This window comes from Chrysemys picta, chromosome 17, assembly GCF_011386835.1.
Source record: "Chrysemys picta bellii isolate R12L10 chromosome 17, ASM1138683v2, whole genome shotgun sequence".
Taxonomy (NCBI): Eukaryota; Metazoa; Chordata; order Testudines; family Emydidae; genus Chrysemys; species Chrysemys picta.
In genome coordinates this window covers 25,272,804-25,294,779 of record NC_088807.1, presented here as the reverse complement: position 1 = coordinate 25,294,779, position 21,976 = coordinate 25,272,804, and the positions used below count along the sequence as shown (strand labels likewise).

Genomic DNA, 21,976 nt, shown 5'->3' with positions numbered 1-21,976 from the left:
CACCCCCCAGCCCAGGGGGGTTCAAGGGGGGCATTTGACACACGAACAGCTGGTGCTCCTCGCTCCCGATCTGCAGCCCTGGGCTCCCCCCACCCCCAGCCCTGCCGGTGCCCCTCACTCCCGACCTGCAGCCCCTGCCAGCCCGGCCACCCGGGGGGGACAAGTGGGGAGATTTGCCCCAGGGCCCACAGGGGCTCCTACGAGAATACAGTATTCTAGAGTATTGCAACTTATTTTTTATGGAAGGGGCCCCCCAAATTGCTTTGCCCCAGGCCCCCTGAATCCTCTGAGCAGCCCAGCCTTGCCCCCCCCCAGCTCTGCCAGTGCCCCTCACTCCCGACCTGCAGCCCCCTGCTAGCCCGGCCCTGCCTCCCTCACCCTGCCGGTGCCCCTCACTCCCGACCCGCAGCCCCTGTTAGCCCAGCCCTGACCCCCCCAGTCCTGCCGGTGCCCCTCACTCCCCACCCGCAGGGACCCCTAGATCTGTATGGGGAACAGTTGTGGGTGCAGTTCCAGGGTTGGCCAGCAGGGGTTGCTCTTACCAGACTCGGACTTGCCCAGGCCCAGGGGGGTCAGGCCCAGGGGGTCTGACTGGGGTTACGTGGGGTGCAGCGTCAGGCTCAAAGCCTCACATGGATTTTTGGGGGTCCCACCCGTAAGCCCCTCGGGCTGAGCCCCCGTCTCTGGTTGCGTGTGTGCGTTTGTGAGTCTGTCGGTGCGTCCAACGGCCTGTGGGGCTTGTGTCCATGCGTGTGTCTCCGTCATTAGTGGTTTGTGTGTGCGAGTTGTTGCTGTGTGAGTGTGTGCATCTGTCAGTCGTCGTTGTGCATGGCAGATTGTGTGTGTGTGTGTGTATCGGTTTTGTTGGCGGACATGTGATCGTGTCTTTCTCGGTGTGTATTGATTGTTGTGGTGTGTGTGTGATTGTGCATCTCTGCATATCAGTTGCTGTAGTGTGATTGTGTAGCTCTTTGTGGGTATCACTTGTCATTGTGTGTGTGCGATTGTGTGTGTATGTGTATGTCAGCTGTTGTGGTGTGTGTGCGATTGTCTGTCTCTGTGTGTATCAGTTCTCGTGGTATGTGTGTGTGATTGTGTATGCCTGTTTGTGTATCAGTTGTCATGGTGGGTGCGATTGTGTATCTGTGTGTATCAGCTGTCACGCTGTGCGATCAGCTGTGCCTCACTATGTGTATCAGCTGTCGTGGTATGTGTGTGACTGTACATCTGTGTGTGTGTATCAGTTGACATGGTGTGTGTTTGATGCTGTGTCTCTGGGTGTGTCAGGTGGTGTGTGCAGTTGTCTGTCACAGTGTGTCTGTGTGTGTGACTGTGCATCTGTGTGCGCAATTGTCTACCTGTGTATCAGTTGGGGGGGGAGGATTGTGCAGCTCTGTGTCTGCCAGTTGTCAGGGTGAGGAGGTGACTGTGCCTCTGTGTATCTGTTGTCCTGGTGTGTGTGTCTGGCCAGCTCTGTGTTGTGCTGTGTGTACCCCCTACAACCCCCCCCCCCCCACCGCTTACAGCCAATCTCTGCGTCACACCGGGCCCCGCCCCCTCCATTCCCTCCAGCGCCCCAAGGGTTAACCCCTGGAGCAGGCGAATTGGAAAGACAACACACGCTGTGTGTGTGTGAGAGCTACACCCGGCCTGCCTGTGCGCGGGGGGCTACACCCGGCCTGTGGCAATGTGTTTCTGTCTGTGGTGCATCGGGAGCCGATTTGCCAATGCCCAATAACCAGCCAGCAACTGTCCGACTGTACAACCCCCCACACACACCCTCCCTCCCTCCTCCGCCTGTTGGCAGCAGGGAGGGTGTGAAACAGGCGCAGGGGAGGTGTAGCCTGGGCAGTTTCAGCAGAAAAAGAGCTGGGATGGATCTGGGAACCGGCTGGATGGATTAAACCGGGGAGGGGGGGTTGGGGGGGAAAGCTTGGGGTCCACCCCTTGCACCCCTGGACTGGGGCCTCACACACACACACGTACAGCGGTTGTGCACCCACCGATCCAGGAAGCAGAACAGCGCATTCCAGAGAGGAAAGGTAAGAGGGACCCCTCTGGGAAATAGGTTGTAGGGGGACTGGCTGGCTCAGGGGGGCGGGGAATGGGGCAGGGGCCTGTCCCCTCTGGGGGACGCCGGCTCCCATCCGGCCCCAGGTCAGGGACTGGCTGGCTCAGGGGTATGTGTGTGGAGTGGGATAAACTCTCCCCTGGCAGTCAGGGCCAGGCGCTGGGGGGCACCGTGGGGTGGGGACCAGGCCGGAGGGCAGGTGGGTGCTGTGCTGTGGGAGCCGGGGGGACTGGCAGAGCTTAGCTGGAATGTGTTCCTGACCCCCTGCGGGCCGCTCCGCCCCAGAGGTGGCTGCATCTCAGCGCCCCCCTGGGATGGCTCTGGTCCGGTGAGAGGGGCAGCTGGGGTGGCTGATATGAGGGTAACCTGGACTGCAAATAGAGGCAGGGGGGAGTTGATGCTGAGTTTCTAGTGGGCTAAAGCAGGGGGCGGGAGGGGCTGGGAGCCAGGACTCCTGGGTTCTCTCCCTGGCTCTGGGAGGGGAGTGGGGGCTGGTGGGTTAGAGCAGGGGGAGCTGGGAGCCAGGACTCCTGGGTTCTCTCCCTGGCTCTGGGAGGGGAGTGGGGGCTGGTGGGTAGAGCATGGGGGGGCTGGGAGCCAGGACTCCTGAGTTCTCTCCCGGCTCTGGGAGGGGAGTGGGGGCTGGTGGTTAGAGCAGGGGGGGCTGGGAGCCAGGACTCCTGGGTTCTCTCCCTGGCTCTGGGAGGGTAGTGGGGGCTGGTGGTTAGAGCAGGGGGGGCTGGGAGCCAGGACTCCTGGGGTCTCTCCCCGGCTCTGGGAGGGGAGTGGGAGCAGGTGGTTAGAGCAGGAGGGGTGGGAGCCAGGACTCCTGAGTTCTCTCCCGGCTCTGGGAGAGGAGTGGGGGCTGGTGGTTAGAGCAGGGGGGGCTGGGAGCCAGGACTCCTGGGTTCTCTCCCGGCTCTGGGAGGGGAGTGGGGGCTGGAGGTTAGAGCAGGGGGGGTGGGAGCCAGGACTCCTGGGTTCCTGGGGGTGGGGGTTAGCCGTGCTTTGGCCTGGCTGCAGGGCAGTGACCTACTTCGTGGCGCAGGGAGAGGTTGCTGCTGAGTCTCCCTGGCCCAGCACCTGTCCTCCCTCAGTGGGGCTGGCCGGGGGCTCTGTGGGCAGGGGGCATTTTAACCTTTGCAGCGCCAAAGAGCCGCCCCCCCCTCAATGTGCACAGGCCAGAGGGGGCTGGAGGGACCCAGGCCCTGACTCAGGGATTGTCTCTGGCCCCCTAAGCAGCTTTGGAGTCAGCTGATTGCGCCGGCAACCACCGACTCGTTAATCCCAATTTTAATGAGAGTCCGGAAAATGGACAGAGACGCCCCTCCCTGCCCTGAGCCAGGGAGAGAACCCAGGAGTCCTGGCTCCCAGCCCCCTGCTCTAACCACTAGACCCCACTCCCCTGCCCTGAGCCAGGGAGAGAACCCAGGAGTCCTGGCTCCCAGCCCCCCCTGCTCTAACCACTAGACCCCACTCCCCTCCCAGAGCCAGGGAGAGAACCCAGGAGTCCTGGCTCCCAGCCCCCCTGCTCTAACCACCAAACCCCACTCCCCGCCCAGAGCTGGGAGAGAACCCAGGTGTCCTGGCTCCCAGCCCCCCCCCCTGCTCTAACCACTAGACCCCATTCCCCTCCCAGAGCCAGGGAGAGAACCCAGGACTCCTGGCTCCCAGCCCCCCTGCTCTAACCACCAGACCCCACTCCCCGCCCAGAGCCGGGGAGAGACCCCAGGAGTCCTGGCTCCCAGCCCCCCCTGCTCTAACCACCAGCCCCCACTCCCCTCCCAGAGCTGGGAGAGAACCCAGGTGTCCTGGCTCCCAGCCGCCCCCCCTGCTCTAACCACTAGACCCCATTCCCCTCCCAGAGCCAGGGAGAGAACCCAGGACTCCTGGCTCCCAGCCCCCCTGCTCTAACCACCAGACCCCACTCCCCGCCCAGAGCCGGGGAGAGACCCCAGGAGTCCTGGCTCCCAGCCCCCCCTGCTCTAACCACCAGCCCCCACTCCCCTCCCAGAGCCAGGGAGAGAACCCAGGAGTCCTGGCTCCCAGCCCCCCTGCTCTAACCACCAAACCCCACTCCCTGCCCAGAGCTGGGAGAGACCCCAGGTGTCCTGGCTCCCAGCCCCCCCCCTGCTCTAACCACTAGACCCCATTCCCCTCCCAGAGCCAGGGAGAGAACCCAGGACTCCTGGCTCCCAGCCCCCCTGCTCTAACCACCAGACCCCACTCCCCGCCCAGAGCCGGGGAGAGACTCCAGGAGTCCTGGCTCCCAGCCCCCCCTGCTCTAACCACCAGCCCCCACTCCCCTCCCAGAGCTGGGAGAAAACCCAGGTGTCCTGGCTCCCAGCCGCCCCCCCTGCTCTAACCACTAGACCCCATTCCCCTCCCAGAGCCAGGGAGAGAACCCAGGACTCCTGGCTCCCAGCCCCCCTGCTCTAAGCACCAGACCCCACTCCCCGCCCAGAGCCGGGGAGAGACCCCAGGAGTCCTGGCTCCCAGCCCCCCCTGCTCTAACCACCAGCCCCCACTCCCCTCCCAGAGCCAGGGAGAGAACCCAGGAGTCCTGGCTGCCTTCCGATAGATGAATCATTCCTGGGCTGGTTATGCCGGGATTCTGGAATGTAGGAGGCCCGTCCGACTGGTGCCACCGGTGTCCTTGTGCCTCTGAGAGAGGAGGGAAAGTACACCGTGTCATTAGCCGGCGGAGTGTGTTGCAACTAACTCTGGGGCCGGGCAACTGGGGAACCGCCAGGGGGACGGTTTATCCACCTCTGAGATGCAGCCACCTCTGGGATGGGCAGCTGGGGAAAGGCCACACACAACACCACACAGGGACGGCTCACCCAGCCCTGAGATGCAGCCACCTCTGGGGGAGAGCTGGGGAACAGCTGCACATAACGCCGCACAGGGACGGCTCGCCCGGCGCTGAGATGCAGCCACCTCTGCGGTGGGGCGACTGGGGAACAGCTGCTGAAAGGGAAACACAGCGCTGCGGGGGGGGGGTTCCGTTTTCTGGGGGCCAGCGTCCCAACCAGTTTCCTTGAACAGGAAACCCTGGTGAGTCCAGGGGCGAATTTCACACAGATCCTTTCCGGCTTTTCTGGCAGCAAACACTGTCAGCACATCTTTGCTGGCGGGGGCCGGGGGCGGGGCTGGCCCTCTGGTATGTGGGGGTCGCTCGGTTCAGCCCCTGGGTAGGGGACCAGGTAGGAACACAATAGGGGGATACCAGCAGGGGGCGCTCTCTCCTGGCAGTCAGGGCCGGTCATGGTGGGGGTGGCTGTGGGGTGAATTCAGTGGGGCTGTGCGGAGCCACAGGGGGCGCTGTGGGGCAGATTCAGTGGGGCTGCGCTGTGGGGTGGGGCTGTGCTGTGGGGCGCCCCCAGGGGGTGCCGTGGGGCAGCCTCCTCCCCCCTTGCTCTGTACCTGCCCAGGCCGCACCAGGAATGTGTGGAATGTCCCCCCCCCCCAGCCCTGCGCCATGGCGGGGGGGGCAGCGCAAACAGGCCCTGCCCCCCCCAGCCACCGGGCTGGGGGGTCCCCAAATACATCAGGGGGGAGCCCCTCGGTCCAGGGCTGCTTAACCCCAGCAGCGCCTGCGGTTCCTGCTGGATGCCTGGGTTCTCCGGAGACTAGTGTGTGCTACGCTGCTTGTGTGTGTATTGTGTTGGTGTGTCACTGTGTCGTTGTCTCAGAGTGTGCGTGTCATTGGGTGTGCGTGTTGTGTGGGAGTGTTAGCGTGTGTGTTTCCTTGTGTGTGTGTTATTGGGTGTGCGTGTTGTGAGGGAGTGTTAGTGTGTGTTTCCTTGTGTGTGTGTTGTGTTGTGTGTGAGTGTTAGCATGTGTGTTTCCTTGTGTGTGTGTTATTGGGTGTGTGTTTTGTGTGAGTGTTAGCATGTGTGTTACCTTGTGTAGGTGTTAGCGTGTGTGTGTCTGCTGCGTCAGTGTGTTAGAGTGTTTGCCCTTGTGTAGGTATTATTGGGTGTGTGTGTTGTGCTGTATTGTTTTGTGGGAGTGTGGTGTGTTAGAATGTGCATTACCTTGTGTGGTGTTACTGTCTGTGTGTTTTGTGTTGTATTGTTGTGTTAGCATGTGTTGATGTGTTAGTGTGTTATAGTCTTACCTGGTGTAGGTGGTAGCCTGTGTTGTGTTGTGACAGTGTATTGGTCTGGTAGCGTGTGTATCCTTGCGTAGATGTTATTGTGTGATTTAGTGTGTATTGTGTTGGTGTGTGTCGCCTGGTGTGGGTGTTAGTCTCTGTGTGTGTTGGCTTGGGTATGTGTTGTTGCAGTGTGTGTTACTCTGTGTATTTGCCTGGTGTGTACATCTGTTACCTTGTATGTGTCTGTGTTGTGTGTATATGAGGGTGTATCTGTGTGAGAGAGGGAGAGATAAATGTGTGTGTAGCTGTGTGTGTGTGTGTTGTGTCTCACTCTGCATGTGGAGATCTAGGTGTGTCTCACTGATGGTGTGTACTTGTGTGTGTGACGGATGGTGTGTAGATCCCTGGGTGTGTGTCCCGGGTGCTATGTCCCAGAGCGCGTCACTGGCTGTGTGTGTCCCTGGTTGTGCCTGTCCTGGGCGCAGTACTTGGCTGTGTGTGTCCCTGGCTGTGTGTGTCCCGGGTGGTGTGTACCTGGGTGTGCGTGTCAGGGAGCGGCAGGCGTGTCCCTGGTTGTGCATGTCCCAGATGGTACCTGGCGGGGTGTACCTGGCTGTGTGTCCTGGGCAGGTGACGTGTCCCTTGTTGTGCCTGTCCCGGGTGGTATGTCCCTGTGTGTGTGTGTCCCGGGTGGTGTGTACCTGGCTGTGTGTGTCCTGGGCAGCCTGTACCTGGTTGTGTATGTCCTGGGTGGTGTTTACTTGGGTGTGTCCCTGGTTGTGCCTGTCCCGGGTGGCCTGCACTGGCTGCATGTCCGGGACGGGACCTAGCTGTGTGTGTCCCTGGCTGCGTGTCCCGGGTGGTGTGTACCTGGCCGTGTGTGTCCCGGGTGTGTACCTGTGTCTGTGTGTCCCTGGGTGATGTGTCCCAGGTGGTGTGTGTCCCGGGCAGCCTGTACCTGCCTGCGTGTCCCAGGCTGTGGGTGTCCCGGGTGGTGTGTACGTGGGTCTGTGTGTGTCCGGGGCGGTGTGTCCCCGGCTGTGTGTGTCCCAGGCTGTGTGTACGTGTGTCTGTGTGTGTCCGGGGTGGTGTGTCCCTGGATGTGTGTGTCCGGGGCGGGTGTCCCTGTGTCTGTGTGTCCCAGGCTGTGTGTGTGTCCGGGGTGGTGTGTACCTGTGTCTGTGTGTCCCTGGATGTGTGTGTCCGGGGCGGTGTGTCCCCGGCTGTGTGTGTCCCAGGCTGTGTGTGTACGTGTGTCTGTGTGTGTCCGGGGTGGTGTGTCCCTGGATGTGTGTGTCCGGGGCGGTGTGTCCCTGTGTCTGTGTGTCCCAGGCTGTGTGTGTGTCCGGGGCGGGTGTCCCTGTGTCTGTGTGTCCCAGGCTGTGTGTGTGTCCGGGGTGGTGTGTACCTGTGTCTGTGTGTCCCTGGATGTGTGTGTCCGGGCGGGGTGTCCCTGTGTCTGTGTGTCCCCGGCTGTGTGTGTCCCTGGTTGTGTGTGTCCGGGGCGGTGTGTCCCTGGTTGTGTGTGTCCCCGGCTGTGTGTGTGTCTGGGGTGGTGTGTCCCAGGCTGTGTGTGTAGGTGTGTCTGTGGGTGTCCGGGGCGGTGTGTCCCTGGCTGTGTGTGTCCCCGGCTGTGTGTGTCTCTGGTTGTGTGTGTCCAGGGCGGTGTGTCCCAGGCTGTGTGTGTCCCAGGCTGTATGTGTACCTGGTTGTGTGTGTCCCCGGCTGTGTGTGTCCCAGGCTGTGTGTGTGTCCGGGGCGGTGTGTCCCAGGCTGTGTGTGTAGGTGTGTCTGTGGGTGTCCGGGGCGGTGTGTCCCTGGCTGTGTGTGTCCCCGGCTGTGTGTGTCTCTGGTTGTGTGTGTCCAGGGCGGTGTGTACCTGGCTGTGTGTGTCCCTGGTTGTGTGTGTCCCAGGCAGTGTGTGTGTCCGGGGCGGTGTGTACCTGGCTGTGTGTGTCCCCGGCTGTGTGTGTCCCTGGTTGTGTGTGTCCCCGGCTGTGTGTGTACCTGGTTGTGTGTGTCCCTGGTTGTGTGTGTTCGGGCAGGGTGTCCCTGTGTCTGTGTGTCCCCGGCTGTGTGTGTACCAGGCTGTGCTTGTCCCGGGCGGCCCGCACCTGGCTGCATGTCCGGGGCGGGACCTGGCGGCGGGTGAGCCCGGCCCGGCCCCGGCGCGCCAGGGGTTAAAGGCGCGGCCCCGCCCCCGCCCCCGCCGTGGCCCCGGATCGCGGCACTTCGCTCCCAGGCTCCGCGGGTCGGTCTCGCGTGGGGGGGGCTCGCCGCGTCCCCCCGGCTCCAGGTGAGTCCTGCCCCCAGCCGCTGTGCCCGGGGGGATCAGCCCCCCAGAGACCCTGAGAAGGGGGGCAAAGGGAAAAGCCCCCCCCCAGCCCCCCCACGAGAACCCCCCGGGGGTCGGAGCCGCGAACTCGCGTGTTTTCGGCTCCTGGAACAAAGTTAGGGTGTTGGGGGGCGGGGCTGATCTCAGTTCCCCCGGGATCACTCCGGAGTCACTCCGGATTGCAATGGGGGCGGCTGCTGATCTCCGCTGCCCAGCACCGAATTCCCCCTTCCCCCCCTTTCCCCCCCCAAAACTATCAAACACAGAGCCCCCTCAGCTGAGAGCCCGGACGCCTGGGTTCTCTCCCGGCTCTGGGAGGGGAGCGGGGGCTGGTGGGTTAGAGCAGAGGGGCTGGGAGCCAGGACTCCTGGGTTCTCTCCCGGCTCTGGGAGGGGAGCGGGGGCTGGTGGGTTAGTGCAGGGGGGCTGGGAGCCAGGACTCCTGGGTTCTCTCCTGGCTCTGGGAGGAGAGTGGGGGCTGGTGGTTAGAGCAGGGGGGGCTGGGAGCCCGGACTCCTGGGTTCTCTCCCTGGCTCTGGGAGGGGAGTGGGGGCTGGTGGTTAGAGCAGGGGGGCTGGGAGCCAGGACTCCTGGGTTCTCTCCCTGGCTCTGGGAGGGGAGTGGGGGCTGGTGGTTAGAGCAGGGGGGCTGGGAGCCAGGACTCCTGGGTTCTCTCCCGGCTCTGGGAGGGGAGTGGGGCCTGGTGGTTAGACCGGGGAGTGCTGGGAGCCCGGACTCCTGGGTTCTCTAAGAGGGGGGTGGGGCCGGAAGCTCCCCGAGACAGCGCTGAAGGTGTTTGCAGGAAATTGCTGCTGTGAGGATCCCAGGAGGGGACCTGTCGGGTCCTGCCCGGGGCCGAGCTGGGAATCAGACAAGCCCCAGGGGCCAGACGCTGTGACGTGCTGCTGTGGGGTGTCGCAAGGACTTCCGGTGGCGCCCCCCTCGCTCCCGACCCGCAGCCCCCCCCAGCCCAGCCGGTGCCCCTCACTCCCGACCCATAGGCCCCCCCCAGCCCAGCCGGTGCCCCTCACTCCCGACCCACAGCCCCCCCCAGCCCGGCCTGGGGGCTGTGAACAAGAAACATTCCTGGAACAGGAGGAATTCGCTGCTGTCGATGGAGGCTCCCGAACAACCTGCCCAGGACCCCTCCCCCTCCCGGACACCGGGGTCCCCTTCCGAGTCCCCCCCGCCCCTGTCCCCGGCCTGGAGCCTGGCCGGCAGTTCTGGGAGGCACAGACCCCGTTTCTCCTCCCGACGCCCCTCCGGGGCCAAGGTCGCTGTGATGGAGTTTAGGGGTTCGGATCCGGATGCCAGGGTCCCTGGCCCACCTCTGGGGGGCTGGGAGAGCTGGGGGCGGGGCCTAGGGCTGTTGTCAATCTTGCCCCCAGCCCTTTGGGGCACCCAACAGGAACCCTCCCAGGCACCTGGTTCCCCCTGGTCCCTTCGTGGGGGAGGGGGGCCACCCCCGCAGCTTCTGCCATTGGCGAGTCCTGTGTGATGGGGGTGGGGCAGAGATTATATGGCATGTTCCCTTTGGGTGGGGAGTGGGGGCTGGTGGGTTAGAGCAGGGGGGGCGGGAGCCAGGACTCCTGGGTTCTCTCCCTGGCTTTGGGAGGGGAGTGGGGGGTGGTGGGTTAGAGCAGGGGGGCTGGGAGCCAGGACTCCTGGGTTCTCTCCCTGGCTCTGGGAGGGGAGTGGGGGCTGGTGGTTAGAGCAGGGGGGCTGGGAGCCAGGACTCCTGGGTTCTCTCCCTGGCTTTGGGAGGGGGGTGGTGGGTTAGAGCAGGGGGGCTGGGAGCCAGGACTCCTGGGTTCTCTCCCTGGCTCTGGGAGGGGAGTGGGGGCTGGTGGGTTGGGAGTCAGGACTCTTGGGTTCCTTCCCTCGACTTGGCCAGAGACCACCTGCATGTTTGGTGGAATTTCTCTCCTTTCCTTGCAGGTCAGAGCCCTGAGATTTCCCTCCCCCTGTGACCATCTCAGGGCAGGGACTAGTTGGGGGAGGCGGGAATGGGACTTGTCCCCTCTAGGGGGCCCTGGCCCCAGGGCAGGGACTGGCTGGCTCGGGGGAGGGGTTGGATGGGGCCAGTGGGGTGCTGTATGGGGGGATGACCTGGGTCCCCCTCACCCCGTCTCTCTCTCTCTCTCTCTTCCCCCACAGACATTGGGGTCGGGGGCTCATGGCTCTTAGCCCGGCCTGACCCTGCCCCCGCGGCCCCAGCATGGAGGTCAAAGGGCAGCTCATCTCCTCCAGCTACAGCTCAGCAGGTAATGGCCCCGCCCCCAAGGACCCTGGCCCCGCCCCCAAGGCCCCTCCTGCCCTGCCCCTGGTCTGAACCCCCCCCCAGCCCTTACTTTGGCCCTTGTCTGACTCCACCCCCACAGATCTCCCCATGCCCCCCCCCGCCCAATAGCCCCTTCCCGGCTGTGACACCCACATCCTCCTGTCTCCCCCCCACACACACACACCAACTCTGACCCCTCCCCATCCCTGTTTCCCATCTCCCCCACCCCCAATAATCCCTCCCCCCCCCCTCAGCTCTGACCCCCGTCTCCTCTTCCCCCCCCCCTCCCGCGCAGATGTCCTGGGGCGGGAACCCAGCGCCCGTCTCCGGCTGCAGGAGCTGCTGGACCGGCAGCGGGGCCTGCGGGAGACGCTGGGGCTGCGGGTCGCCGAGCTGCGCCGGCTCTGCCTGCAGGAGGCTGTGAGTATCCGGGACGCCCCCATCCCCAGCCTGGGAGCTAATGCAGTGCCTAGTAGGCTATTATCCTTCTCTGTCTCTCCCCTGTTCTCTCCTTCAGTGCCAAGGGGGATTTGAACCCAGACTGTCCCCTCTAGATCGGAGGGAGCCATGCCGCGAGCTGCGCAGGCATAGTAGGCTCTTATCCTGCTCCGTCCCATCAGCGGTAGTAGGTTGTTATCCTTGGTCTCCAGCCACAACCTGGAGCGGCTCCCTATGCTGCCCCTCAATCTAATGGCACGGCTTCATTCGCTGTCTAGCTCTAGTAGGTTGTTCTCCATTCCCCCATCAGCGGCAGTAGGTTGTCATCCTCAGTGCGATTTGAACCCACAACCTGGAGTGCCCCCCCCCCGCAATCTAATGATGCAGCTCTGTTAGCCGCATACCTGTAGTAGGCTATTATCCTTCTCCATCCCCTCCCCTCCAGCAGCAGTAGGTTGTTATCTTCCGCCATTAGCTGCGTAGCGACAATAGGCTGTTCTCCTAATGCTTGTGGCCCTGCCCGCCCCCAGGAGCTGACGGGGAAGCTGCCCCCCGAGTACCCGCTGGAGCCGGGGGAGAGACCCCACCTCATCCGGAGAAGAGCGGCGCCCGCCCACCGGGGACCTGGAGCCGAGGTGAGGAGGGGACTGGGGGGGACAGGAAGGAGGGGGAGGGACTGTGAGAAAGGGGGGGCCATGGAGGAGTTGGGAGTGGGGCTGTGGGTGGATCTGGGGAGGCCGCACGGTCTCTAACCCCCCATCCCCCCAGGCGCTGGCGTGGGAGCTGTGCCGGGAGCTAGGGGAATTGGGGGGGGGGGAGAGCCAGGGGGGGCACACAGTTCTCACCCCCTCGTCGCCCCAGGCGCTGGCGTGGGAGCTGTGCCGGGAGCTAGGGGAATGGGGGGGGGAGGAGCCGGGGGGGGCACACAGTTCTCACCCCCCTCCCCCCCCCAGGCGCTGGCGTGGGAGCTGTGCCTGGAGCTAGGGGAATTGGGGGGTGGGGAGGAGCTGGGGGGGGGGCACACAGTTCTCACCCCCTCCCCCCCCAGGCGCTGGCGTGGGAGCTGTGCCGGGAGCTAGGGGAATTGGGGGGGGGGGAGGAGCCGGGGGGACACACAGTTCTCACCCCCTCCCCCCCCAGGCGCTGGCGTGGGAGCTGTGCCGGGAGCTGGCCGTGCAGCGGCAGGTGACGGAGGCCGCTCGGCGCCTGGCCCTGGCCCCGGAGCTGACGGAGCAGCAACGGCGCAGGCGCCGGCAGGTCCAGGCCGAGGCGGCCCAGCGCCTGCGGGAGCTGGAGGGGCAGCTGGGGGAGACGCGGGCCCGGCTGGGGGCGCCCCGGGGAGTGCACGGTGAGAGACACCTCCCCCCTCCCCCGCGTCCCGGCCCGATCCCAGCACCCCAACCCCCCAAATCTCCGGGCCCCTCACTCCAGACCTCCCCACCTTCCCCGAGCCCCCCAGGGCCCCCAAACCTTCATCACCTCCCACCTGACCCCATGGGGTACACCCTAGGAATCAGAGCCCCCCGAATGCCTCCACAGGCCCCCTTCTCTCCCTGACACCCCATAGCCCCTTCGACCCCCTCATAGCCCCCCAAATGCCTCCACAGGCCCCCTTCTCTCCCTGACACCCCATAGCCCCTTCGACACCCCCATAACCCCCTGAATGCCCCCACAGGCTCCCTTCTCTCCCTGACACCCCCATAACCCCCCAATGCCCCCACAGCCCCCTTTCTTCCCCAGATGCCCCCCTAGCCTCTGGGACACCCCATTCTCCCCATCACCCCCTCCTCCCCCAAACCCCTCAGTCACCCCTGAACCCCCTGGCCTCCCCCCCCCCCCCCCACTGCCCCTGTTGCATTTGTGAGCCCTCAGAATCCAGATTTTCAGAAGTGGGGGGGAACATTCCAGCCCCCCCACATGTCTGCTACCAGAGTGTGGGGGGGTGTTGCAGACTTGCGGGGGCTGGTACCGGAGGGGAGGTTTATAGGGGACTGACCCATCTCCCTGTTTCCATTCCCCACCCTCTCAAGATGAGGTGTTCACCTCCGAGAACAGCTCCCTCTCCGAAGCGGCCAGTCACGAGAACGGTGAGTGTGTCAGGACACCTGGGTTCTCTCCCCGTCTGGGTTCCCCCCCTAGAACAGTGGGGGTGGGAGCCAGGACTCCTGGGTTCTCTCCCTGGCTCTGGGACGGGAGTGGGGGCTAGTGGTTAGAGTGGGGGGGGGGCAGGACCGGTGGGGTGCAGGCGGGGGGTGGGGGGCGCTGGACTCCTGGGTTCCATCCCTTGCATTCTCTCCCCAGATGACCCCCACTGTTTCCACCCGCCCAAGGGGGGACCCTCGTCCCCCCGCACCCGGGATCACCTCCGCGCCGTGTCCGGCAGCCCTGACCGCCGGCCCGGCTGGCGAGGGCCCCCCACGGAGCTGGGCGGGGGGGCCGCCAGCCGCCGCAGCTCGCTAGCCAGCCCTACCAGGTGGGTACAGACCGGTGTGTCTCTTCCCCCCCCCCCCCCCAACCTGCTCCTCATGCCCCTGGTCTCCCCTGCCCCCCTTCCCCCCCATTCCCCCCCCAGGCCAGTGGGGCTCCCACTGCCCCCCATCCGGCCGGGCCCAGCTGGTCTCAGGTTTTGTTTGTTCCCCTCAGCCCGAACCGGACCCTGCCCCGGAGCGTGTCCAGCTTCGAGGGCCGGAGCGTCCCGGCCACCCCGGTTCTGACCCGGAACATCTGCAGCGGGAACCAGAACTTCAGGTACCGGAGCAGAGACCCCCCTAGAGACCCCCCAGTGCCCAGCCCTGCCTGCCCGGGAGAGCGCCCCCTAGAGACCCCCCCACACCCCACGGCACTGGGCCCTGCCCTGGGAGAGCGCCCCCTAGAGACCCCCCCCCACCCCACGGCACTGGGCCCTGCCCGGGGAGAGCGCCCCCTAGAGACCCCCCCCCCACCCCACGGCACTGGGCCCTGCCCGGGGAGAGCGCCCCCTAGAGACCTCCCGCCCCACTGCACTGGGCCCTGCCCGGAGAGAGAGCCCCCTAGAGACCCCACCCCCCACCCCACGGCACTGGGCCCTGCCCGGGGAGAGCGCCCCCTAGAGACCCCCCCCACCCCACGGCACTGGGCCCTGCCCGGGGAGAGCGCCCCCTAGAGACCCCCCCACACCCCACGGCACTGGGCCCTGCCCGGAGAGAGCGCCCCCTAGAGACCCCCCCCACCCCATGGCACTGGGCCCTGCCCGGAGAGAGCGCCCTCTAGAGACCCCCCGCCCCACGGCACTGGGCCCTGCCCGGGAAGAGCGCCCTCTAGAGACCCCCCGCCCCACGGCACTGGGCCCTGCCCGAGGAGAGCGCCCCCTAGAAACCCCCCGCCCCACAGCACTGGGCCCTGCCCGGGGAGAGCGCCCCCTAGAAACCCCCCACCCCACAGTGCCCAGCCCTGCCTGCCCGGGGAGAGCGCCCCCTAGAGACTCCCCCACCCCATAGTGCCCGGCCCTGCCCGGGGAGAGCGCCCCCTAGAGACCCCCCGCCCCACGGCTCCGGGCCCTGCCCGGGGAGAGCGCCCCCTAGAGACCCCCTGCCCCACGGCTCCGGGCCCTGCCCGGGGAGAGCGCCCCCTAGAGACCCCCCTGCCCCACGGCACCGGGCCCTGCCCGGGGAGAGCGCCCCCTAGAGACTTCCCCCCGCCCCACAGTGCCCGGCCCTGCCTGCCTGGGGAGAGCGCCCCCTGCCCAGCCCCCCACCTGACCCCCGCAGCCCGGCGCCTCCCATTGCGTCTCCGCTTCACCCCTCGGTCTCCCATCCGAGGGCAGAGCTCGGGGTCCTGTCTTGCTTAGCGGAAGTTGGGCAGGGCCTGTCTAGGTGGGGCCATGACATTGGGTTTGGGGGCTGGGGGGGGTGAATTGGGGGGGCTTTGGGGGTCACGTTGGGGGTACTGAATATGGGGTGCCTGCTATACTCCACCCTTCACTAACCCCCCTTTTCTTTCTGCCTCCCCCACAGGCCGGCCGCCCCCCCAGCCGGCCGCCAGTGGTCGGGGAGCCAGGACTCCCAGCTCGGCCCCCCCAGCCGGGACCCCAGTGCCGACCGGGCCCCCCCGGCCTTCGCCGCCCGCACCCGCCGCAGCAACAGCTCGGAGGCCCTGATTGAGCGGGGGGCTCCCCCCGAAGACCCCCCCTTCCGCGGCCCCCCCCGACCCCCCTACGCTGAGATCCTGCTGGACTATTACCTGGAGCGCCAGTGCTGGCCGGCCGGGGACCACCTCTCGCGCCGCGATGCCCCCCCGCCTCCTGGTTGGGGGTACCCCGAGAGCCCCCTGCCGCGCCGGGCGGGACGCGCCAAGTCCTGCGGGCCCCCTCCCCAGAGCCAGCCGCCCCCGGCCCCCCAGCGCCCGCCCCGGGCCGTCCACAAAGCCTTGGCCCTGGAGGGGCTCCGGAACTGGTACCTGCGTAACGCCGGGGGAGCGGGGGGGGGCCTGCCCCCACCCCGGGACAGGAGAGGGGGCCCCCCCCGCGGCTGGCCCGAACCCCACCCCCGGCCGGAGACGGGGGGCTACCTGCCCCATTCGCTGAGCTACGCCGGGCAGCCGCTGCAGGGCAGGTATGGGCGCCGGGGGGGCTGGCAGCCCTGACTTAAGGTTGGGGGGCCTAGGGGACCGATCAGCCCCCCCATTGCTCCCCCGCAGCAGGGGTACACCTGCTAGAGCGGGGTGTTTGGGGGGCGGGGGAGGCTCTCGCGTCTCTTGCTAGCGCGTCAGCCTTTCGTCAGCTGCCCCCCGCCCCACCTCCATGGGCAGCATTGGGGGGGGGAAAGGACCCAGGCGTCCGGGAGTGGGTATGTGTGTGTGTGGGGGGGGGGGGAGGGGATTTAAGGTGAAGGGACCCAGGCATCCCGCTCTGCTGCCAGATTGCGGGGGGGTGGGACGACCCAGGTGTTGGTGGGGGAGGCAGCAAGGGACCCAGGCGTCCGGGGAAGGGTTACTCTCTCTGCTATGACTTAATCCTCCCCATCCCTTCCTCTGGCTAATCTTTTTTCTCTTTCTCTCTCTCTCTCTCTCTCCCCCCCCACATCTGTCTCTCCCCCCACCCCATCTGTCCGTCTGTCTGTCGCTCTCTCTGCCTCTGTCCGGCAGACCCTTCGCAGACCTCCTCTACCCGGACGGGCCCAGCGCCCCCTCCCCCGGCCTGGGGCCCCCCCTGGATGTGGAGAGACACCCCCCAGGGACGCTGGTCTGACCTCCCGGGGGGGACAGGGACAGCCAGGGGTTAACCTCACGGGGGGGGACACTCCCCTGCTGGACAGGGGTGTGTGTGGGGCGTCAGGTGGATGGGATGGGGGGGGAGATGCGCACGTTTTCCCCCACACACACACTAGGGTGGTGTGGGGCACGGATTCCCCCCCCCCGTGGGCTGAGACACACCCGCAGCGACCTCAATCTGCCCCGCCCCCATTCTGATATGGGGGGGCAGGTCCTGGGTGGGGAATCAGCTGCCTACTGAACCCCCATTACCACCGGCACTAACCACCTCCTCCCCCCCCCCCCAAAAAACCCTCCCCCTTCTAAAAGTCTGGACAGACACCCCCCTGCCCTGCCCTATCAGTTCCCTGACCCCCACCTGGCCATTCCTCCCCCAGCACCACATCCCCCTCCCCAATCCTAGAGAGATGCTCCCCGCCCCCCCATCCAGTGAGCCCCTCACCCCCCCCCACCCCCCCCTTCCGGCTCATTTAGGAAACGAACTCAAACTCTCGACATTCCAGCCCTGGCCGGCGTCCGGTGGATTTTCCTTTCAAAGTTGCACACAAAACAAGAAAGTCACTTTTTTCTTTCCTTTTTTCCTACTGGATTTTATTTCGGGGGAACTGGGGTGGGGGGATGGGGACTCGACCCCCCCAGGTCCCGTCCCCCCCCGCGTGCACACCCGCCTCCCCGAGCCATGGGGTAGTAGCGACGGGCACCAGCATGCGACCTGCTCTGGGCCTTGACTTTGTCCCGTTCCCAGCGCGTGGATTGTAGCAGGAATTTCTTTGGTGAATGTTAAACTGGTCACTGTGCAGAAGGGGGTTTGTATAATACAGAGCGCAAAGGCGAGGCTGTGGCGTGGTGGCTTGGCTGGGGCAGGCAGGGGGGCGCGCTGGCGGGAGCGGAGCCTGGGCTATCGGGGAGGGGAGGGAGGGCATTTCTGACCCTTACGGTTTGGGAGAAATGTCCCAAAATGTGTTGCCTGCCTGGGTGTGCGGAGAGCCCGAGCTGATTGCTCGCAGAGGTGTGAACCGATCCCTGCCTGGGTCTGCAGAGAGCCTGAGCCAATCGCTTGCAGAGGTGTGAACTGTCCTTAGGCCAGGTCTACACTACAGCCCTAAATTGGTACAACCCCTGAGCAACATCGTTACCCCGATCTAACCTCCCATGTAGACTGTGCTAGGTTGGCGGGAGAACGTCTCCCGTCGCCATAGCTACCGCCGCTCGGGAAGAAGGATTAACTATGGGAGAGCGCTTGCGGCTTAGAGGGTCTTCACTGAGGTGCTACAGCAGCGTTTGGAGTGTAAATCTGCCCTCAGTGTAACGGACGCTGCCTGAGTCGGCAGAAAGCCTGAACTGGTCGCTCGCAGAGGTGTGAACTGTTCTGAGTGGGACTGATGCTGCAAGGGCGTCAGCCACTCGCTGCCTCCAAATGGGGCATTAAATGCCCCCCTCCCAGCAGGGCATACAGCGTGCGCCTGGCCCTGCCCCTCTCCCACCAAAACCAGCAAATTACCAGGGGATCCCACTGCTGCCACCAATGGCTCTGGCAGTGCCCTGTTGGGATTTTTTTTTTGCTGGTTTTCATTTTATTTTGGAGCAGGGATGGCCTAGATCTTCAGAAGGGACCACTCTGACCTTGTGTGTATAACAGCAGCCTTTCTCCTCCTCCCCTGGCTCTATACTGAACTCTGCTAAAAACCTCTGGGGGAAATCATGAGGCAAGGGGTTCCACACATTAATGTAAACACGTACTTCCTGGGTCAGTTACATCTCACATCAGAAGGGACCATTGTGATCCTCCAGTCTGACCCCCCCCCGTCTCACCTAGGCCAGAGAACGGACCCCCAATAATTCCTAGAGCAGAACTTTGAATTCCATTGGATTCCTTCTAGTGGCTTTGGGAGACCCTACATAAACCAAGTAAAAAATGCCCCCCAGTTATGGGGTAAAAGAAAACCTGGATTCTTCCTGGGGATTTATTCATTGTTCATCCACAGCTTTTATCCCCCCAATAAACCACAAGAGGGGCAGGGGAATGGAAAACCAATGGGATTAAAAAAAAAAGGGGGGGGAGAGACGAGGTCTTTGTTTTTCCAGGTTTTGGGGGATTTTGCATGTGAGAGAGAGAGAGAAACCTGGATTAAATTCCTGTGAACTATGGGGGAATAGACTCCAGGGTCTTTTAAAAAGTGTTTTTGGAGTTCGCCAATGTTTTTTCTCCAGGGGGGAGGTGTGGAAAACTTGGTTAAAATTCCCCTGAATTCACAGGGAATTGAGAATTTTTTTCCCCAACACAAGTTAAGGCCCCGTGCCCCATTCCCTGCCCCCTTGAGCCAGCCAGACTCCACATCCTGGGGCCATATCAGAGCCAGCGCTCCCTAGTGGGGGAAGGCTCTGTGCCCCATTTCCCGCCCCCGCAAAGCTATGCAAGCCTTAATAGCAAGAAATGGCACAGAAGTTTTATTAGACGTTGGTTTTGCTCCTCAAATAAATAGGAGGAGTTGTGGACAAATACTCAGCATCAGATGCAGCATCCCACTGAATCCTCAGTGCACCCTTGGGGTCCCCCTTGAATACAGCCCTTCCCACTGACCCAATCCTCCCAGTATTACAGCCCCTTGTTTCTTTTGTTGCCATATAAACAGGGTACTTAGATAGGGCCTACATAAACAGACCTAGGGGGTTGGTCCCTGGGTCTCATCATGTGGCAGGTAGTTCCACAGGTTAACCAACACCCCCCCCCCCCATTCTCCTCTGCTAAATTCCCCATGCCCCTGGTCGTTCAAATGATTACCCAGCTCTCAGCCCCTCACTTGGCTCCTGGGTCAAATCGTGTGGTGGGGCAGTGCCACAAGTTAACCACATGCCATTCTTCCCTGTGCCAAATCATGTGGAAGGTAGTTCCACAGATTAACCACAGCTCATCCTCCTCCTGTTAAGCTCTCCAGGCCTCTGGGTCAAATCATGTGGTTGGTAGTTCCACATGTAAACTATAGCCCTTTCTCCCTGCCTAAATTATCTGGTCCTCTGTATCAAATCATGTGGCAGGTAGTTCCAGAGGTTAGCCATAGCTCATCCCCTCCCCTACTCCAACCTCAAGGCCCTGGCTCGACTCAGGGGGACGCTGCATCTTCGTGGTAGCGCGAGCAGGCGTGTAGGAGAGTGGCGAAGCGCAGGCCCGAGGCAATGGTGAGGGGCTGGTGGGAAGGACGGCTGGGGGGGGTCCTGTCTCGCTCCTTAAGAGCCAGCTTCTTGTTCTTGGCCCATCGCCTCCAGCAGTAGCCCCATGGGCGTCCGCTTTAGCCCAATGCTCTCGATCTTGTTCTCGATTTTATTCTTGAGGTTCCGGAGGCGAAAGGAGGCGTGGATGAGAATCACTGCAAGGGGGGAGGGGAAGGAAGCGAGAAAGTGGAGGGGCTGAAAGCGTCCCCGGCGCTTGCTAAGAACCGCCCCAGGCCCCCGCAAGCCAGGTCTTGCGACACAGCAAGGCGGCAAGTCGCCACCCCCTGCCGCCGCTCGCATGCGCGGATGCGGCTGTCCGAATGCATCGGCCAGGCCGCAGCGTTGGCACGCGGGGAGCGTTTGCAGGCAACCTCCCACAGCAACAGCAGCACCAGAGCAGGGAGGGCAGGCGTGGGTGCTGCGGCGAGAATGCAGGCGCCACGTCCCCGCCCACTGGCCCAAGGACGCAGCAGCGTGGGGGTCTGCATGGGCGGACGTGCATCTAACGTGCCACCAGCTGCTGCAACCGATGCAACAGGGCGGCGCCGGCCCGCATGGCTCTTGTGGCTAAAACGCAGGGGCCTGCAGCGTGCATGGACGCTGCGGCGGGTACGGAGCGGCCCCGGCGGGCACAGCTGCCGCAGCGGGAATGCATCTAAAATGCAACTGCCCCACGCTTGCAGCACGGCCCCCAGAGCGCGGCCCCTGCATGGGCGGAGGCTGCAGTGGCCGTGCCAGGAAGATGCAACCGCCCGCAGCAGGGAGGCTGCGGGAATGGCCCTGCCGGCCCCCCGCGAGAACGCCCCCATTGTGGGGGCTGCATGCATGGCTCTGCCAGCAAGGAAGCAGCAGCCGCGCACCCCCTTGCCCTCCCCCCGGCCAGGATACAGCATGTGACCCACTGATCTGACTCCCCCCCAGCTCATGCATTGTGTTCGCCCCCTGCCTGCCCCTACTCACCCCCATCAATCCCCCGTCCCACTTCCCCCATCAACCCCACCTCCCTGATCTCTGCTACCCCATGCGTCCACACCCCCAAATTCCACCCCAGCAAACCTGGCCCTCTTCCTCTGTTCCACCCGGCCCCACAGCATTCCCAAGGCCCTACTTAATCCGACCCCGTAGACGCCACACTCCCATCAACCCTGCCTCAGCCCCCCACCCTGCCGCCCATCCCTCCCCCCCACTCACTGGAGATGGGCAGGGTGACTGTCAGCAGGAAGACCCCCGAGCCTCCCAAGAGGGACACCAGGCCGTAGGCGCTCCCCAGCACGGCCAGGAGGCTGGCGCCGGGGTAGCTGCGCCGGAAGCGCCGAATCGGGGCCTTGTTCTCAGCCGCCCAGACGAAGGCGATGAAGACGAGGGTCACGGCGGAGCCGGAGAGCAGGGTGTGCAGGGGCCGGAAGTACCTGCGGGGACAGGGCAGAGTGAGAACCCAGGAGTCCGGGTGCCCACATTTTCCATTGACCCCACCCTCACGCCTTGCATAGACACCCACCCCGGAGCATGTGCCCCCCCCCTTGCATAGAGCATGCATGGACCCCGACCCCTTACACTGACCCCCCAGCATGCACGGCCCCCCCTTGCACTGACCCCCCCAGAGAATCAATGGCCCCCCATTGCTTGTATCGACCCCCTGGGGAGCAGGCACAGCCCCCCCCTTGCACTGACCCCCCCCGAGCATGCACGGCCCCCCCACCCCTTGCACTGCCCCTCCCCCGAACACGGCACCCCCCCCTTGCACTGCCCCTCCCCCGAGCATGCACGGCCCCCCCCCACCCCTTGCACTGCCCCTCCCCCGAGCACGCACGCCCCCCCCCACCCCTTGCACTGACCCCCCTGAACATTGCACGGTCCCCCCACCCCTTGCACTGCCCCTCCCCCGAGCATGCACGGTCCCCACCCCTTGCACTGCCCCTCCCCCGAGCATGCACGGCCCCCCCCCTTGCACTGACCCCCCCAGCAGCAGCGCCAGCCCCAGCCCCAGCCCGTAGTTGCTCTGGTAGTAGAGCAGGTTGTTGAGGACCCGGTTCCTCCAGCGCTGCGGGTCGCGCGGGTCCGGGGCCGCCAGGCGCGCGGGGCCCAGCAGGAAATCGCCCAGCGCCCGCAGTGGGGGCGGCCGCACCTCGGACATCTTCAGCGCCCGGGCCGCCGACTACAGCCCCCGGCATGCACCGCGCCGCCCCGCCCGCGCCCGCCGGGACCGCCCGCCGCGGGGCCGCCTGGGAAATGGAGTCCTGGAGGCGGCAGCGGGGGAGAGCGGAGCAAAGGGGGGCGGGGCTGGGAGCCAGGA

General features: G+C 64.7%; 2 protein-coding genes across 3 annotated transcripts; one reads left to right on the top strand and one right to left on the bottom strand.

Moving 5' to 3' along the window:
- Positions 1 to 62: 62 nt before the first annotated feature.
- CCDC120 (coiled-coil domain containing 120) lies at positions 63 to 16,754 on the top strand. 2 transcript variants are annotated; one of them, XM_065571604.1, is made up of 10 exons: positions 63 to 2,042; positions 10,665 to 10,771; positions 11,084 to 11,208; positions 11,757 to 11,861; positions 12,367 to 12,574; positions 13,257 to 13,313; positions 13,528 to 13,699; positions 13,870 to 13,974; positions 15,219 to 15,815; positions 16,348 to 16,754. In XM_065571604.1, the coding sequence occupies exons 2-10, from the start codon at positions 10,726 to 10,728 to the stop codon at positions 16,448 to 16,450; spliced, it is 1,518 nt and encodes a 505-aa protein (XP_065427676.1). In that variant the 5' UTR covers positions 63 to 2,042; positions 10,665 to 10,725; the 3' UTR covers positions 16,451 to 16,754. The 2 variants fall into 2 exon arrangements, with proteins under 2 accessions (XP_065427676.1, XP_065427677.1); XM_065571605.1 differs by lacking the exon at positions 63 to 2,042 and adding an exon at positions 8,355 to 8,469.
- Positions 16,755 to 18,898: 2,144 nt separating this feature from the next.
- Positions 18,899 to 21,856, bottom strand: PRAF2 (PRA1 domain family member 2). Its single transcript, XM_065571606.1, has 3 exons — positions 21,639 to 21,856; positions 20,875 to 21,092; positions 18,899 to 19,838 (listed from the first exon to the last, which is right to left on the bottom strand). Exons 1-3 carry the CDS (start codon positions 21,815 to 21,817, stop codon positions 19,699 to 19,701), a joined length of 537 nt encoding a protein of 178 aa, XP_065427678.1. The 5' UTR covers positions 21,818 to 21,856; the 3' UTR covers positions 18,899 to 19,698.
- Positions 21,857 to 21,976: the final 120 nt, after the last annotated feature.

Excerpts from the sequence above, each read along its gene's own strand:
- CCDC120 (XM_065571604.1), top strand. The coding sequence starts at position 10,726 with ATGGAGGTCAAAGGGCAGCTCATCTCCTCCAGCTACAGCTCAGCAG. Across the intron at positions 11,862-12,366 it reads ACCGGGGACCTGGAGCCGAG|GCGCTGGCGTGGGAGCTGTG; the intron begins GTGAGGAGGGGA and ends CTCCCCCCCCAG. Across the intron at positions 13,314-13,527 it reads AGCGGCCAGTCACGAGAACG|ATGACCCCCACTGTTTCCAC; the intron begins GTGAGTGTGTCA and ends TTCTCTCCCCAG.
- PRAF2 (XM_065571606.1), bottom strand. The coding sequence starts at position 21,817 with ATGTCCGAGGTGCGGCCGCCCCCACTGCGGGCGCTGGGCGATTTCCTG. Across the intron at positions 21,093-21,638 it reads CTGGCGCTGCTGCTGGGGGG|GTACTTCCGGCCCCTGCACA; the intron begins GTCAGTGCAAGG and ends CTGTCCCCGCAG. Across the intron at positions 19,839-20,874 it reads AGTCACCCTGCCCATCTCCA|TGATTCTCATCCACGCCTCC; the intron begins GTGAGTGGGGGG and ends CCCCCCTTGCAG.